The sequence below is a fragment of the Bombyx mori genome, chromosome 17 (assembly GCF_030269925.1).
Source record: "Bombyx mori chromosome 17, ASM3026992v2".
Lineage (NCBI taxonomy): Eukaryota > Metazoa > Arthropoda > Insecta > Lepidoptera > Bombycidae > Bombyx > Bombyx mori.
The window spans coordinates 3,380,433-3,396,848 of record NC_085123.1 but is presented as its reverse complement, the minus strand read 5'-3'; the positions used below and the strand labels follow the sequence as shown (position 1 = coordinate 3,396,848).

At 43.5% G+C, this 16,416-nt stretch overlaps 2 protein-coding genes across 2 annotated transcripts in view; one reads left to right on the top strand and one right to left on the bottom strand.

The window, feature by feature from the left end:
* Positions 1 to 8,579, top strand: part of LOC101741192 (CAP-Gly domain-containing linker protein 1) — a 23,501-nt gene extending 14,922 nt beyond the window's left edge. The window contains exons 18-19 of the mRNA XM_038016658.2: positions 5,452 to 5,610; positions 6,832 to 8,579. Coding sequence (XP_037872586.1) covers positions 5,452 to 5,610; positions 6,832 to 7,155 — 483 coding nt within the window. The 3' untranslated portion in view covers positions 7,156 to 8,579. The remainder of the gene's footprint in view (positions 1 to 5,451; positions 5,611 to 6,831) is intronic.
* On the bottom strand, positions 8,565 to 16,416 carry LOC101741334 (zinc finger protein 1 homolog). Its single transcript, XM_062673284.1, has 7 exons — positions 15,452 to 16,416; positions 14,898 to 15,318; positions 14,472 to 14,720; positions 12,610 to 12,808; positions 12,020 to 12,109; positions 10,787 to 10,933; positions 8,565 to 9,762 (listed from the first exon to the last, which is right to left on the bottom strand). Exons 1-7 carry the CDS (start codon positions 15,572 to 15,574, stop codon positions 9,600 to 9,602), a joined length of 1,392 nt encoding a protein of 463 aa, XP_062529268.1. The 5' UTR covers positions 15,575 to 16,416; the 3' UTR covers positions 8,565 to 9,599.

Sequence of the window (16,416 nt, the reverse complement as noted above, 5' to 3'; positions counted from 1 at the left end):
AGCAAAGGCTCAGCCAAGAGGGGTGGGATTTGCTAACAACTGCCCGAGCGCCTCCGAAGGAGACCTAACAACTCAAGAGCAATTGTTTCGCGAATGAATCTACTACCGGATCGGAATCGCGACCCGCTGAGAAGATCCGGCGAGAAACTCAGCGGGCTGATGCATGGGTTAGGTTGCACGTCGACCTCTTTGTCGAGTTCGACGAGTACGGTTACCGGGGTCCCTAAGCCTGCCCCTAGTATTAGAGCTGAAGGCATCTAATGCAAAGGTTATTGGATCTGATGGATCCGTAAGGACGTGTCTAGGGCGTCGACGGTGACTGGCTCCTGCATGATCAGGATTCGGGGAGTAGTCAGCGGCGGCAACGATAAGGCGATTATCATGACGCATAGCCTTATCGAAGTATCGTTCCGACGCTGACTTCATGTATTTCCGAATTGATTCGAGGCCCAGGTCGTCGTGTAGGTCAACGTTCCTCACGAACCACGGAGCCCCGACAGCTAACCTGCAAAAGCGGGATTGTAGGGATTGGAGGGTGTCTATGTGTGTGCGGGCCGCGTGAGCGAACACCACACTCGCGTAAGTCATGACGGGCCTTATGCAAGTTTTGTAAAGTGTCACCTTGTTCCGAAGGGACATTTTACTCCGCTTACAGATCATGGGGTAGAGTCTACCGAGAATAAACGCGGCACGGTCACGGACTGATTTTATATGCGGGCGGAATGTCATCGATGCATCCAGGGTAACGCCCAGGTACTTGACCTTCCTGGCCCAGGGTATGGGTTGTCTAAAGAGAGTAATCGGGGGTGTGAGATTCCTCCTCCTAATCCGGGAGGAAATCCGTGTGGAGCTTCCCCTCTGAAATAGCACCGCAGTACTTTTCGCTGGGTTGATGTCTATGCGCCATTTTCGGAACCACTGTCCTAGGGCTAGGGCTGCGCTCTGAAGCTTCTTCGCGATTAGGGACTTATTTCTACTAGAATAGTAAACAGTCGTGTCGTCGGCGAATAAAGCTAAATGGGTCGGCGGCGACCGGGGAATATCGTTGACGAATAAGCTAAATAGGAGGGGTGAGAGGACAGAGCCTTGCGGGACTCCAGCTGTGAGAGGTCGTGGGGAGGAGCGGGTTCCCTCGACTCGATATCGAAAAGAGCGGTTCGACAAGAAGTCCCGTATGATGAGCACGAGACTATCCGGCACGCCCATGTTGAATAGTTTGAAAATCAAACCATTGTGCCAGACTTTGTCGAACGCTTTTGCGACGTCGAAGAAGAGAGCTCCCGTGTATAACGGTTTTGGTCGATTAAGCCCCACAAGAATGTGCTCCGTGAGGCGGTGCACCTGTTGAACGCATGAGTGATTTGTACGGAATCCGAATTGTTCATCGATAAGAATGCCCTTGGATGAGACGAAGTCTCTGAGGCGTTTGTAGAGCAGACGCTCATACAGTTTGCCTAGAGACATGAGGAGGCTAATCGGGCGGTAGCTCGTCGGATGATTTTTTGGTTTACCGGGTTTATGTATGCCGATAACGTCCGCTTCTTTCCACACCGCGGGAAAGATACAGTTCGCCATAGCGGCATTGAAAATAGATGCCAACATCACGATGAGTTGGACGGGTAGAAGTTTAATAACGCGGTTGGATATACCGTCGGAACCGGGAGCCTTGCGAGGACGTAGGTCTTTGATCAAGTCTTTAACTTCCATCGGGGTGACGGGTGGTAACGCATCAGAGGGTGGCAAGGAGGCTCTGCGTTCTACCTCACTGTCTACTAATTCTACATGAACAGGGTCCACGGATTGAGTGCTGGGCGTGCACTGGGTTTGCAATGTATCGGCCAGCAGCTCTGCTTTTTCGTCATCATCGAACGCCGCGAGTCGGCCTGAGGGGCCTACGAGGGGGGGCATAGTTACTACCGTATCCGATTTGAGAGTACGAGCTAAGCGGTAGTAAGACCTTTGGGAGGGCGCGAGTCCTTCTAAGAAATCAGACCATCTGGCATCTCGGACTTCGGCGATGCGAGACTTTACGTCGCGTTGTAGGGCACGCATTCGAATACGATTTTCCGCGGTAGGATACCTGTCGTAGGCGCGTATCGAGGCGTTCTTAGCTCTAAGGAGTTCCCTAATATCGTCGGACAATTTGAAGCGGTGAAGGAAGTCCTCCGCTACAACTTGTTTCGATGACCTATCTAATGTCGAGGTGATGTGTGACGTTAAGATGTCTATGGCTTCAGCGGTATCCTGAGGAGACGGGATAGAGTCCGGGTTAAACGGGAGCGATGGTGGATCAGATTCAGCCAGGCTGATGCCCAGCGTGTGCCAATCCACCACAGTCCTCGTGACGGGAACGGAATCGGGAGCGCGACCGAGCTTCATAACGACGGGACGGTGGTCTGAATCTAACTCTGAAACTACTTCGATCGAGTGTAAGCGCAGAGTTACGTTTTTTAATAACGCTATGTCGAGTATATCCGGGCGATGCGCGATATTTAGCGGGTAGTGAGTCGGGGTTAGCGGAGCGACGATATCGAAGGCGAGATCATCGACTAACGCGTCAAGCCGCCTGCCATTCGGGGTTGTGGTGTGTGAGTTCCACCTGATGTGTTTACAATTTAGGTCGCCCGCCAGAATGACAGAGCTCCCCATACCGAGCAGCGCCTCGATACCACTGCTTAGAACGATCTTATCCGGTGGAAGATAAACGGACGCGATAACGATCGGCGCGTGTCCCGTCAGTGAGATTCGGCACACTGATGCTTCGATATTAGCGAGCGCGGGAGGATCGAGCGGGACGCAATGCAGGGCTCTTCTATAGTAAATGACGGTACCACCACCACGGGCAGAGAGCCTGTCGTTCCTGACCATGTTATAGTTCGCGATTTTAGGGTCACGGCGCGCGGGCTTAAGTAGGGTCTCCTGCACTAAAAAGATATCAATTTGGTGGTCACGCAAAAAGTCAGAAACCTGATCACGTTGATTTGCGAGACCGTAAGCGTTAAAAAATCCTATCGTTACGGATAGGGGCTTTATTCTACTTATATACGCCATTGATTACCGGCGGAGTGAGGGGAGGACGTACGTATTTAATGACGCGTATACGTCGGCGTATTCCTGCACAACGGCGATAAAGTGTTGTGCAGTGGAGGCAGCGCGAATGGCGTCGCCCAAAGCGTTAACGCGCTCAAAGTTGATCGACTGAAAGAAGTCGATCGCTAAAGCGAGATTGTCGGACGCGGTCGGAGGGCAAGTCGCGGGAGAGGGACGAGTCGCGGGGGCGGGACGAATCGCGGAGGAGGGAGTTGTAGCCGTGTTCGTGTACGGCAGCGGTTTTGCCCAGGCCGAGACACTGGGCACCGCCGCCGGAACGAACGCTGGCTTAGCCTGCGACGCAGAGGGTGCCGAGGCTTTGATGTCTGGGCCGGAAGCTCGGAGGCGGTTTTGGCGGGCGACGCGGCGATTTATTTTAGGGGCTCGGGGGCAACCACGGTAATTCGCGGGGTGACCCTGTGTTCGACACAGGACGCAGCTAGGCGGTTCCGTCGCGGTTTTTTGGTCGCGAGCGCAGAGGGCCGTGGCGTGATCGCCCAAACACTTAACACATCGGGGGCGCGCGTGACAGTTACGGGAAGAGTGCCCGTACAATTGACAGTTATGGCACTGGCTAGGAGTGCCTTTTTTATGGGGGGCTTCGACAGCGATACCAGAGAGCCTACAGACGGTCTGTGTGTTAAAGATTTTCTTACCCTCGGGGGTAGGCTGGAGAGCGACTAGAACCATATTATATGGCTCCCTACCGCGACCGGTGTGCATACGGTGCACAGAATTCACTGGTAGGCCTTGTTCTAACAGGTCGGCTTTTACGAGCTCTACATCTAACTCTTTAGGGATTCCGCGTATTACAACGCGGAGTTCGCGCTCCTCCTGGAGCGTATACGTATGGAAACTTATACGCTCCTTACGGAGGTAAGAAGAGAGGGCCCTATGGTCGTCGGGTGTTTGAACCTTAATTTGAATGCCGTTCGCGAGGTTACGGGCATTCGTGAAATTTATATTTTTGGCCTTAAGGGCCAGGCAAACTCGATCCCAAGCTGCCTTCTCCTGAAGGATAACCGGGGGAGGGGTCTGGGTTTTATTTTGTGCCACCGGACGCGGCGACGGAGTGGCACGGGCTGGGGGCGCAACGGGAGTCTGAGGGCGGGGGCGCGACGCGTTCACGGCTTTGCTAATTTTAGCGGCCGCGGGAGCTCGAGACTCCGCGGCACGCTTCTTACCCTTCTGTACCAGGGTGAATCCATCCGTCGATGAGGCGGGGGCGAGGTCGACCTCCATGTCCGAGTCAGAGTCGGAGCACGAGGAGGCGGGTGCAGGCGACCTACGAGCAAGTGTAGGTGTTTTAGAGGGCGCGACGGAGGCCGCGGATGATCGCTCAGCTGAAACGATGGTCACGGCGGACGACGCAGCAGCTTTTCTCGCCAGTATAGGCGACACGGGAGCGGCAGGCACGACAGAGGCTGCGGTGCTCAATGCAGAAGCTCTGCACGCAGGTACAGGCGACGCAGGAGCAGCGAGCGCGGCGGAGTCCTCGAGAGGGCTCGCAGTGTGATTGGCCTTGAAGGCCAAAAACTCCGAGGCGAGCTGTGGGTGGCGAAGTCGGAGGAATTCCGCGAATACAGCGTCCATGATCGCTGAGTACCCAGGTGGGGCGGCCCCGGGTCTTGAAAACACTCGCCTTGCGGCGAGGCCCCAACTTCTCGGACCTGAGCGGTTCTATTGAACACAGGTGGCAATGCGGCGCGATTACTACAGGACAAAGAAAAAGCACAACAAAACAGAAATTACGAAAAGAAACAAAACAAATAAATACTTGCAGGAAACCACTTTGTCGGCAGATGTACCACGAACACAGAAACAACAAAAGGAAACAAAACAAATAAAAACTTCCAGAAAGAGCACTTAGTCGGCAGATGTACCACAAACACAGGCCGCGCGAACAATGGCCGGGCTAACAAAAGCCGGGCGAACAAAGACCGGGCGATCGAGTGGACGATGAGCACGTCCGCACGTGACGGGTGCCTCTATCCCGAATCACTGCTCTTACTAGGGCCAGTGTTAGCAACACTTCCGGTTTGAGTCCCGTAAGCTCACACATTGGGGTGAAGCTGAAATAGCCTCTCAAGGCTATCAGCATAGGTAGGAAAAAAATCATTAATTCCATTTAAAAAGTTTGATTATATAATTTTGCGTCACGTTTTGCCAGGACCCATAACTTATTCTGAAATAATAACAACATAACAAAAACTATACGAATTGTAAAATTTATTAAATGACGTTTACAATTAATGATTTGACAATTTATTAAATTACATCTACCGTAGTTCACAAATTTCATTATCGCGTTTATTGTCGGGGTGGTAGACGCACGAACTCAAAAGAATATGATTTGATTAGGATTTAGCTGATGCGAAAAGTCATTTAGAAAATCTGGAAAAGGAACAAGAGCGCTTAGATCGGGAAGTGTTTGAAACGAGCGCAATGAACTCGCAGCTGGAGGAGCAAGTCGCTTCACTCATCCAGGAGTGTCAGGACACTGAGCGACAGAAGTCATGGGTATAGTATATCAATAGTATTGTTGCTTTTTTTTTATTGCTCAGGTGGGTGGACGAGCTCACAGCCCACCTGCTGTTAAGTGGTTACTGGAGCCCATAGACATCTACAACGTAAATGGGCCACTCACCTTGAGATATAAGTTCTAAGGTCTCAGTATAGTTACAACGGCTGCCCCACCCTTCAAACCGAAACGCATTATTGCTTCACGGCAGAAATAGGCAGGGCGGTGGTACCTACCCGTGCGAACTCACAAAAGGTCCTACCACCAGTTGTAAGTTCATTTGACTTCGGTCATCCTTAGACACAGTCATTATAATCTTTGGTGACTGTGCTTCCATGTCCTAAGCCTCGAACGTATCCTGCCCCAATTTCCAACTGTCTGTACTGTTGGCATAAATATGGGGTTAAAAGTTATTTATTTTAAGAGACATTTCGCTTAATACCAGATATTTATCTTTATAATTAAAGGTCCGTTTTATTTGGTATTAGCATCAACAGTCCGATGTATTTAATTGAACTTCAATTAAGTTTAATCCATTCAAATAGCTGAAGATTTTTTTTTCAAAATTTCATTACAAAGTAAATATCGTTTTTCTTACACAAGATAGTTCTGATTGTTAGTTTTAAACATATAGTGTTCATTTAAAATCATAAGATTATAGTGTATGGAATCCAATCTATCTATATCATCACATTACCACCACACTATTTACCACTATGTCGTTAATATGTATAAGTAGGTAGTGTTGACAGATCATTTTCCGAACTGTATCAGTCAATCACTGTACGAATAACAAAGTTTTACTCTTAATACCTATGCGATTATTGACAAATCTATCACACAATCAAACACGACATTTAGAAGCATCAAACATATCGACACGCTTGAAAGGCAAACGTGACTAAGCGACAATGCGTGAACTTTACAGTAGGCTAATTTAAAGTTGAAATACCTGAAAACAAAATTTATTTTAACGAATCTAGCTTTAGTAGAATCTAGCTAGTAGTTGTAGGATTGAAATGATTTTAATAGATCTAGAAATATATATTTTTTGCGCATCGAATATGCTTATTGCCTATCATTTATGTATAAAGCAGTTATTGTCGCTTAGTCACATTTGCCTTTCAAGCGTCGATATGTATTTTGATAAAATTATAGTTCTCTTTAAGAGTAGTACGAGTTTATATTCTATTCTTGTAATATTGTATTTTCTCTAACAGCTTCTAGAACGTGTTATTAGGAGCCAGCGTCTCGGCAACGAATTAGCGACGGCTGTCAAACGTCAATCGTTTCGCGTCAAAAAATCGAAATCGACCGTCACAGCGGAATACACGCAAGCCAGGGCGGTAAATGAACAACTAAAACAAGTCATGGAAACTATGAACACGGAATTCCCACAATTGAACTACACGTTCGAAGGAATTTTGAATATGTTGAATATTAACGCGCCCGAAAATTCAGCGGGCCTACCCGAGGACGGAGCTTGTCTATGTATCGACGAGGAGAATGCCGAGAACGTCGCGGAAAAACCATTGTGTCCATAATATTTAGAATAAAAAAAATTATTTATGCATATTTATATTTCTTGTGAGTATTATTTATATACCTACAAAAAATGTGTGACGTTTTAATTGTTTGTCATTATTAAATGCATGATTTTTTTTCGGTGGATTTATATTTTTAAAAAACCTTGTCCTTAAGGGATAAGGTACAATGCAGAAAAAAACCCAGCTAAATCGTTTGAACCATTCTCAAGGGGTGCTAATGGCGGCTAATGGGCGTTCATGTGGAAATTGATTTTTTATTTTTATAGATATGTCTGCATGTTTATAACGTATGCCTTCCTATAATTCCAGATCGATTTTAACTTTGTGCAGTTGTTGCACTTGTGGGGTTGGGTTTGGCATAACACCATCTAACGATTTTGACTTGAGTTTCATTTGTAAGCCGAAGTAGTATGTGCCGAAATTAGAAGCAGAAGACGAAAAGCGTTCTTTTTTTTTAAATGTTATTCGTTCTGAGTTTTTGTGAACCTATATATGACTCGTCTATTATCAAAGGTGGCAATCTGTGCATTTGGACAAAAAAATGTTATTGATATGTCGATATAGATTGATTTGAATATAATCGTCTCCTTCAAAGAATACGGTTCAAAACCTGCATTAAATAAAGTATTAACTTAACCTGTTATTTATCTAAGATGTCGTTCAGAAGAGTTTTGTGACTGCCAATGGAATACAAAGTCAATAATTCGTTTTTCTAATTTACCAATAATTGTCCAAAAGTCACATTGCCGGCTTTGATAATAGTCGACTCATATAAAATGTATTTATTTATTAAATAGTGTTCGTGTGCCTATCGATTGAAAGATGACTATAATAATTAATGCTTCTTTAGATAAACATAAATTATCTCAATAAATAGAAAAATGAGTACTTAGCTGCCTATTTAATTATAGATAAATGATGTCATAATCATGTGCCTGGCTACAAGAAAAAAAAAACAATAATTATAATGAGAGGTTTTCTTTTATTGCCCGTGTAGGCAGACGAGCACACGGTCCACCTGATGGTGAGTGGTTACCGTCGTCCATGGACTTCGGCAATGCCAGGGGCATAACCAAGCCGCTGCCTACCGAAAATTAAAAGTTATCGTTGATGTCAAAGGTATAGTCGGCTTCGTTTTTGTGTCCTTAGTGCTAGTTCGTTTGCCGCTAGGGGCGCTTTTCATGCAAATTTAAGTTAACTTTTACGCTATCGAGAACGTTAAAAAAACTCGCACTAAGCACACTGATCTCGACATTATGAAACAATCGTCAACATACAACTCTACAAAGTTTAAAAGGTTTGTCTTTACAGATATTGAATTCACATTATCTGAGTTTTTAATTATGTACTTGTGTGTGTGTGTGTTTTTTAATTTGGATTGTATTTAACGTGGAATAAAAATAAACTTTTTTACTCAACAATTTCTTTTATTTATACAATACATTTTTTTTTAAATATTAATAATAATGTACTCACTGACACTCTCCAAACCTTCACCAAAAATTAACAAGATACGTGCATTTCGGAATTACCAATAAATAATACATTTAATGTCTAATTAAATATATAACAATGGTATTGATTGAGCACAATGTTCTTATTGCCTCAACACACTTCCTTAAGCTGAAAACTATTTTCTATTGAATTATAAACAAAAATGTGGCTTTCCTGTGTCGTATGAGTTTGTCGACAGATGCGTCTATTCATATTTCTCTATATTCATATTTTTTGCTTGAAAATTAGTAGATATGTCGATTCGTAGTGGGACATTCGATCGTATTCCTCTGACATCAACGCCTACATTGCATTGGCGACCGGTAGCGCTATATATGCCGCGCAGGAAACGGTAAATGCCCCAGACAGTTGAACAAATTCGAAGCGAAAATTATCCTAAGTATTTTGATTGTATAAAACTATTTTTATTATGGTCATAAACATAAATAAAATCGAAGAAAATTAGTGTTTATTAATCTATTTGGTCTTTTTTTACTGGTGGTGGGACCTCTTGTGAGTCCGCACGGGTAGGTACCACCGCCCCGCCTATTTCTGCCGTGAAGCAGTAATGCGTTTCGGTTTGAAGGGTGGGGCAGCCGTTGTAACTATACTGAGACCTTAGAACTTATATCTCAAGGTGTGTGGCGCATTTACGTTGTAGATGTCTATGGGTTCCAGTAACCAGTTAACACCAGGTGGGCTGTGAGCTCGTCCACACATCTAGGCAATAAAAAAATAAAAAGAAATATATTTTATAGTTATTTAACTAATGTTTGAATTTGTTTAATTTCATTTTCCTACATTTGTGCACTTTCACACAGATATTAAACAGTTAATAAACCACCGTTATTACACTTAATTAAACCTGAAGAAACATTAAATAGATAAAATAAAACAAATCACACAACTTCACTCCTCGCGTTCCCGCCAAAAAGTCCCCTTTGCTATTATATGGCCGTGAAGGGTGTGTCGTGAGCGTTGTCGAGGTGTCGGCGGTGCACGGTGTGCTCGTGGCGCCTCCTGTGGTCGGAGCGGTGGAACTTCGCCCCGCAGTACTGACACTCGAAGCGTTTCTCTTTCTTGTGGGACAGCATGTGCGCATGCAGGTACCTGCGCCACATATAATATCACACCCATAGAGCTAAAGTCTTCACGAGATTCTCCAGCGTTTGCCTAAGTAGGATTTTCGAGATTTCCGGTCACGTTGCAAGGAAAAATAATAATCTTATATATAAAAATGAATCTGTGTACTTTATGTACGCGCGTAACATCAGAACGCCGGCCACAAATTAAATTTTTTTTTTTACTACGTTTGTTATTGTCAGGAGAAGGTAGTTAACAAAAAAACTATTAAGAAAATTGCGCACCAAATTAGGAAATTTAAGAATAAATAACTACCATATTATTAAATTTTTTTATGATTTTCTAATGTAACCTTTTGGCGTTTGACCATGACATTGACAGAATGCGTGCTGCTAATATCGTAAAAGAGAATGTAAAAAACTGAATATCGTTTAAAACGAATGTATAAAAGAAAATTCAATCCAAAATTTATAAAATAAGACTTAGAACTCGTCTCAAGGCAAGTGGCGGCATTTACATTGTTGATGTCTATGGGCTTCGGTGACTACTTAACATCAGGCGGGCCGTGAACTGGCTCACCCATCTTAGCCGCTGACCTCTGTATAGACTATTGCGATATGTCGATTAAGGGTATAATCGTGTAGTAAAATTAAACCCGCAAAATTTGCAAATATATATTTTGATTGGGATTGTAATTTAAAATATCGTTTTTGTAATAAGCCTGTCTAAGAAATCTAGGATTTTTCTATACCTTTAAATAGATCGAGAGATTATTTCCTTGCAAGTATAACACAAATGTGTTAGTCTTCTTTTTTCTTCCTACCTATGCTGATAGCCTTGAGAGGCTATTTCAGGTTCACCCTAACGTGCAGGTGAGCTCACGGGGCTCAAACCGGAGTGTTGCCTACACTGGCCCTAGCAAGAGCCGTGCTTCGCAGAATCTACCACCGGATCGGAAACGCGACTCACTGAGAAGATCCGGCGAGAAACTCAGCGGGCTGTAAGTCCTGTGAAATCATTAGATAACAAAAAAAAAACATCCAGCACTAACCCGTTTCTAATGAACGACATATCGCAGAGCGTGCACGCGAATCTCTTCACGTCCTCGTGTATGAGCTTGTGGTTCTTCAGCACGTTCTTCGAGCTGAACCACTTGCCGCACTCGCTGCATTCGTACGGTTTCTCCTTCGTGTGAGTTCTGCCAACAAACAAACACACAAGAACTAACAAGAAACACAACAATTAAACAAGAACAACAAAACAAAAGAATTAACGTATGGACCGCGACCGCAAGAGAATCGTTCTTCAAAACGAAAACAAGCAATAATGCTCACGATTGAGAGACTTTGGAAATAACGGAGAAAGGAAGATCTTCAACCGAGCGGCTGATATTGCTCGGTAGACCGATGGTCTGTATGCCGGAACTTCACTGGTGGTAGGACCTCTTGTGAGTCCGCACGGGTAGGTGCCACCACCCAGCCTATTTCCGCCGTGAAGCAGTAATGCGTTACGGTTCGAAGGGTGGGGTAGCCGTTGTAACTATACTGAGACCTTAGAACTTATATCTCGATGTGGGTGGAGCATTTACGTTGTAGTTGTCTATGGGCTCCAGTAACCACTTAACATCAGGTGGGCTGTGAGCTCGTCCACCCATCTAAGCAATAAAAAAAAACTTGTAAATTATGTAAACTATGATCGCAGTTGCGATAGTTCTGCGCATTCAGCGCTTCATCGACCACAAACAGCAGCGCTTAGTACAACACAGAGTACCATAACTAGTCGCAAGCGATATTCAATCTGTCCCTTCGCAGTGGTTTTTAACTTGTCGTTTTGTTAATTAACATAATTTGTAATAATTTGTTAATAATTTAACTAAATTTTCAATACTAGGTAGATTTTAGGTTATAACGGCCGTCTGGTGTAGTGGTAAGTGACATGGTCACTACACAAGGGGGTCGCGGGTTCGAATCCCGCCAAGGGAAGATATTTGTATGATAAATATAAATGTCTTTTCCAGGGTTATGGATGTATATTAAAATGTATGTATGTGTATAATAAAAATCTTACATTTATATCCGTTATCTGGTACCTGTAACACAAGTTCTTTACGAACTTATCACGGGACCAGTAAACGTGGCGTGATTGTTAGTAAATATTTATTTATTTATTATTAGTATTTATTTATTATTTATTCAAGGGCCTTAAACTCGTAACCAATACTGTTCTATAGAAACGATATAATAACACAATCAATACATAATACGTGTCGGTTATATTTATTTACCTTATATGCACTTGTAAGTGATATTTTTTGAAAAAAGTTTTCGAACAGAACTGACAGAGATGATTCTTCTCCTTTTTGTGGACTTGTCGCCTGAAAGAATAATGAGTTAGACCAAAGGGTGTCCGGACATCAACAGAGCATCTCGAAGACTTATTACTTTCACACATTTATTTTAAACGATACTAACATAGTCCAACGTAGGATTTTCTCCAATGTTCTGAGCATTGAACACATATAAAAAACAACTTCTTTTTTATTTTTTATTGCTTAAATGAGTCGACGAGCTCTCAGCCCACCTGGTGTTAAGTGGTTACTGGAGCATCTACACATCTATGACGTAAATGCGCCACCCACCTTGACATATAAGTTCTAAGATCTCAGTATAGTTACAACGGCTGCCCCACCCTTCAAACCGAAACGCATTACTGCTTCACAGCAGAAATAGGCAGGGTGGTGGTACCTAGCCGCGCGGACTCATAAGAGGTCTTTAATATCAATTTAATACCTCAATATCAATTTAAGGTGATAATATCATCCTGGCCTGTTTAAGCCCCAACTCAAAAAAGCAAAAAATAGCAAATAGTTCTTACTCGTGTAGCTGCATGCAAATCTTAGTCCTAAACCGTTTAATGCAAAATGAGCATTTATGAGGGCGATCCTTGGTGTGCACCGCCATATGAACGTCAAGGCGCGACTTCGATATGAACCCGCGTCCGCATGCTATACATTCAAACGGCAGTGATTCCGTATTGTGCACCACTAATATGTGCGCTTTCAGGTTTGCGACAGCTGAAAATTATATGAAAACATTATTATTATAGGACTGTTTAAGTGGCTCGACATCTGTGATGCAAAGTCCAGGTTTGAGGTTTTGATCGGGACAAGTGATTGCTCGCAGTTTTTTTTTATCAATAGAATCCCTCCGTGCAGTCGAGCGATCGGCTGCACGCTGCCCCACCGTTTCTGGAGGGGGAAAACACTGCCACGAAGAAGGAGGCGACAGCACGGGTCGCGTAAGGGACAGAGTTCCCCCCGTGCTACTGGAGGTGCGACAGCCTTCTCTCGCTGCGCTCGGCGCGAAGCTCCTCGAGAGGCGATGCGTCCAGTGGGCGGGAGACGCCGGCGCTGTTTGTGGACAGCACACGACAGCGGACTCGGCGGAAGCGGAAGTCGGCTCGACAGCCGGCGTCCTCCGCTCCGTCCGACTCATCGAAGGGAGAGCCTGCTAGCGCCAAGTAAATGGCGATGGCGGAGGGGCCGGCGGTTGCTGCGGCGCCGCCCGCCATGGATCGTGAAAAGGCTTCATATGGCTGCTGCCTCCTCGGTGCAGTCCAGGGCCGCCTGCCGTGACTCAAACGAATATGACAAATAGGAGAGGTTGAACGCGCGATTCCTGATGGAGGTAGGTCCCCTCTGACCCCCTCCGCACATTCAATGTAGTCGGCAAGATCGTCTCTACAATTGCGGCCAAATCGGGTGCGGGTCTGAAGGGCACTTATGTATCGGCGATGAAGGCTGCGGCGGCCTCCTTGGAGGAAAAAACGAAGGAAGTTGTGGACCGCACTACAAACAGCTGAGACGGTGGACTTGCGGCAAGAGCCAGACTTGCTGCACGCCCGGTTCGAACAGATTTCGGCCGAAAACGGTCGGCTTCGGGCGGAGAATGGATAGTAACGCGTCGACATGGCCGAGATACGAACGATGGTTGCCGATCTTGTCGAGCGGCAACGCAGCTCAGCCCCTGTCCCTCTTCTGCCCGAAGCTGAGAACTCCAACGTAGTCGAGGAGCTGAGGCGACGGCTCGTCATGCTGGAGGCGAGGAGCTCCACTGTGGAGCGCGCGAGACTGTCCCTCGCTCATGAGGTGAAACATAGACCTTCGGTACTGGCACCTGGCAGGACTGCAAAGGCCGTGAAAACCTATGGCGGACCAAAATCAGGCGCGACACGTCCTGCCGCTTTCCCCGCAAGGTAGCCCCAGATAACAGTGGCACCAAAGCCACTCCTGCAAGGGCACCAACTACTGGAAGGCCCAAAAACCAGAAGATCCTTCCCCGTCCCAGCCTGCGAAGGCGGGGCCCGGCAGGAGCCGCAATAAAAAGACGGGGCCGTTACAGTTTCCGGACTTCCCGCCGGTAGCAGGGGGAATTTTGAACACCCCTAGATGGACACCACATGGAAGAATCATTGTTAAAAATATGAAATCCAGCAATGCTAAAGTTCAAGTAGCCAGTTGATTTTGTATATTTTTTTAAATGTTCCTTTAAATAGGTAATTTAGATTTTTTTTATATATGGCAGTTTGTCCTTTAAAAAGCATATCACAAAATTTGATAAAATAGTCAACTACCAATAATGGTACCTTAATTTTGAGTATAACGCACAAAACCAGTGCTTATTAATTTTAAATCTACTTTAGAATAAGAGGAAAAAGAATTCTAAGTCTATGCTTACCCTTATTACAGATTTTACAATTCTGTTTGATGTTCATATGTTTACGTCTCACATGTTTGTATTTTGAATTGGCCGATGAAAAAGTTTCCTCACAAAGGTGACAATTGACTCTTGGTCTCTCGTCTGGAGGAAGATGTTGTCTCATATGCTCTTTTAAATCTTTTACAGTAATTCCGCATTCCTCGCACATCATTTTTAAATTATTTTTTGGATTATCTATCTTTTTGGAATTTGATTTTCTTTCAGTAGCTGTAAAAAATAGTTTAAAATTAGACTAACTATATCTTTAACCTGTTTTTTTTTCAGCACTTAAAATATTCACTGAAATAATTTACAGTGCAATCATGTGTAATCAGAAACCATTCAACCTCTTAGTGTTTAGAACTTTATTTATTTATTCAAAATTATGTTGTTTAACATACCAACCATTTTTACGTTTGATCTTAGCATCTTTACCATCCATACCATACTCCATTTTAATTGTTTTAATTACACTCAAGTATTCATCATCAGACTCTAACTCTGGAGGCTCTGATTTTCCTAACTCGATACTGTCATTTTCTGCATCATGAGCCGATACCATTTCTGTCTTGACTTGTTCTCTGAATATTATATCTTTGTTGTTCATTTCAGGAGAGAGACAGTCAACCATTTGTATACTAAACTGTTGTGTGGGCCCAATCTCATTCTCATTGTTATTGAGTGGAATCTGGTGCTTGGCAGATGTACACTGACTTTCTAAATAAATATCATTTTCTATGGCCAGCGATTTAAATTTATGAAATGATAATATTTTTCTGTAGCATTTTGCACAAAGTTTTGTTGTAATGGTTGGATTTTTAACAACCTGAAAAAAGAGATCTCATAAAAGTAAACTATAATTTTTGTGGTTCATGTTGACAGAATTATTTTTTAAAATTTATTAGGCAGCCAGTTTATTAAAAGCGACAGTATAAATCAAGGTTAACTTCAATATTTACCATTATATCCAGACAAAATATCATCATGTCAACAAAAGTTTTGTTTTTAAACTCTTTATTCATCTTTACATTAAATATGTCCTTGTCAGTTTTGTCCGCAAGACAAGTTCTGCATACATTCATTATTAATTAGATTTTGGACAAAAATATCAAGTTAATGATTAACACGAAGGAACCTAAATTTATTTCAACACGCCACAACAAAACAAAAAGTTTTTTTGTTTGATTCGTAAATTCGTAACCTATGTAGAATTTTGCCTGATTGTATATGGCATAGATTAAACACTTAATATATTTGAGATTATTTATTAATTACTTAACTTAAACACTTAGGGCGGATTCGACCAAACTTAAATTTAAACTCGAGTAACTATACGAGGAATAACCTATTCCATGATTTTAATCTCGAGTAAATTCATAGTCGTTTTTCCACGTATACTTGCGCTAGGAATAACAATACGCGAATAGCAGAGTGAATGGTGAACAAAAATAAAATCCGGCAAATAAATGTTGTTGTTCAACGGCATAGTGTAAGAGCATACAAATAGTCAACTCGATTTTGCCGTATTTTAGTGTGAAAAAGTAGCTGTTGTGTAAGATATCCAGCTGTCAAACGTATTATTTTTATTTCTTGTTTGTTTGAGGGAATTGTCAAGTTTTGTCGTGTGGTTTTATCTTTTTTCGTTTAAACGTTGCATTCAGACTATTAATAATCATTTAGTGCATTGCGTTGACTTGAAATTAAAACAGAATAAATATTTATGAAATGACAGAAATCAGATGTTGGACTGACAGACGCCATTACTTTATTCTAGGAATAGCTCCGTTATTCCGTGCGAAACGGCGGTATAGTAACAATTCCCGAATAGGCCCACTATTCTTAGAATTGTAGTTGGTAAAACGTAAAATTGATTTACTCTCGATTAACTGACGAGTTATTCTAAGAATAAGATTTACTCTTGTTT

Excerpts from the sequence above, each read along its gene's own strand:
- LOC101741334 (XM_062673284.1), bottom strand. The coding sequence starts at position 15,574 with ATGAATGTATGCAGAACTTGTCTTGCGGACAAAACTGACAAGGACATA. Across the intron at positions 14,721-14,897 it reads TAAGATCAAACGTAAAAATG|CTACTGAAAGAAAATCAAAT; the intron begins GTTGGTATGTTA and ends TATTTTTTACAG. Across the intron at positions 9,763-10,786 it reads ATGTCGTTCATTAGAAACGG|GTACCTGCATGCGCACATGC; the intron begins GTTAGTGCTGGA and ends TATGTGGCGCAG.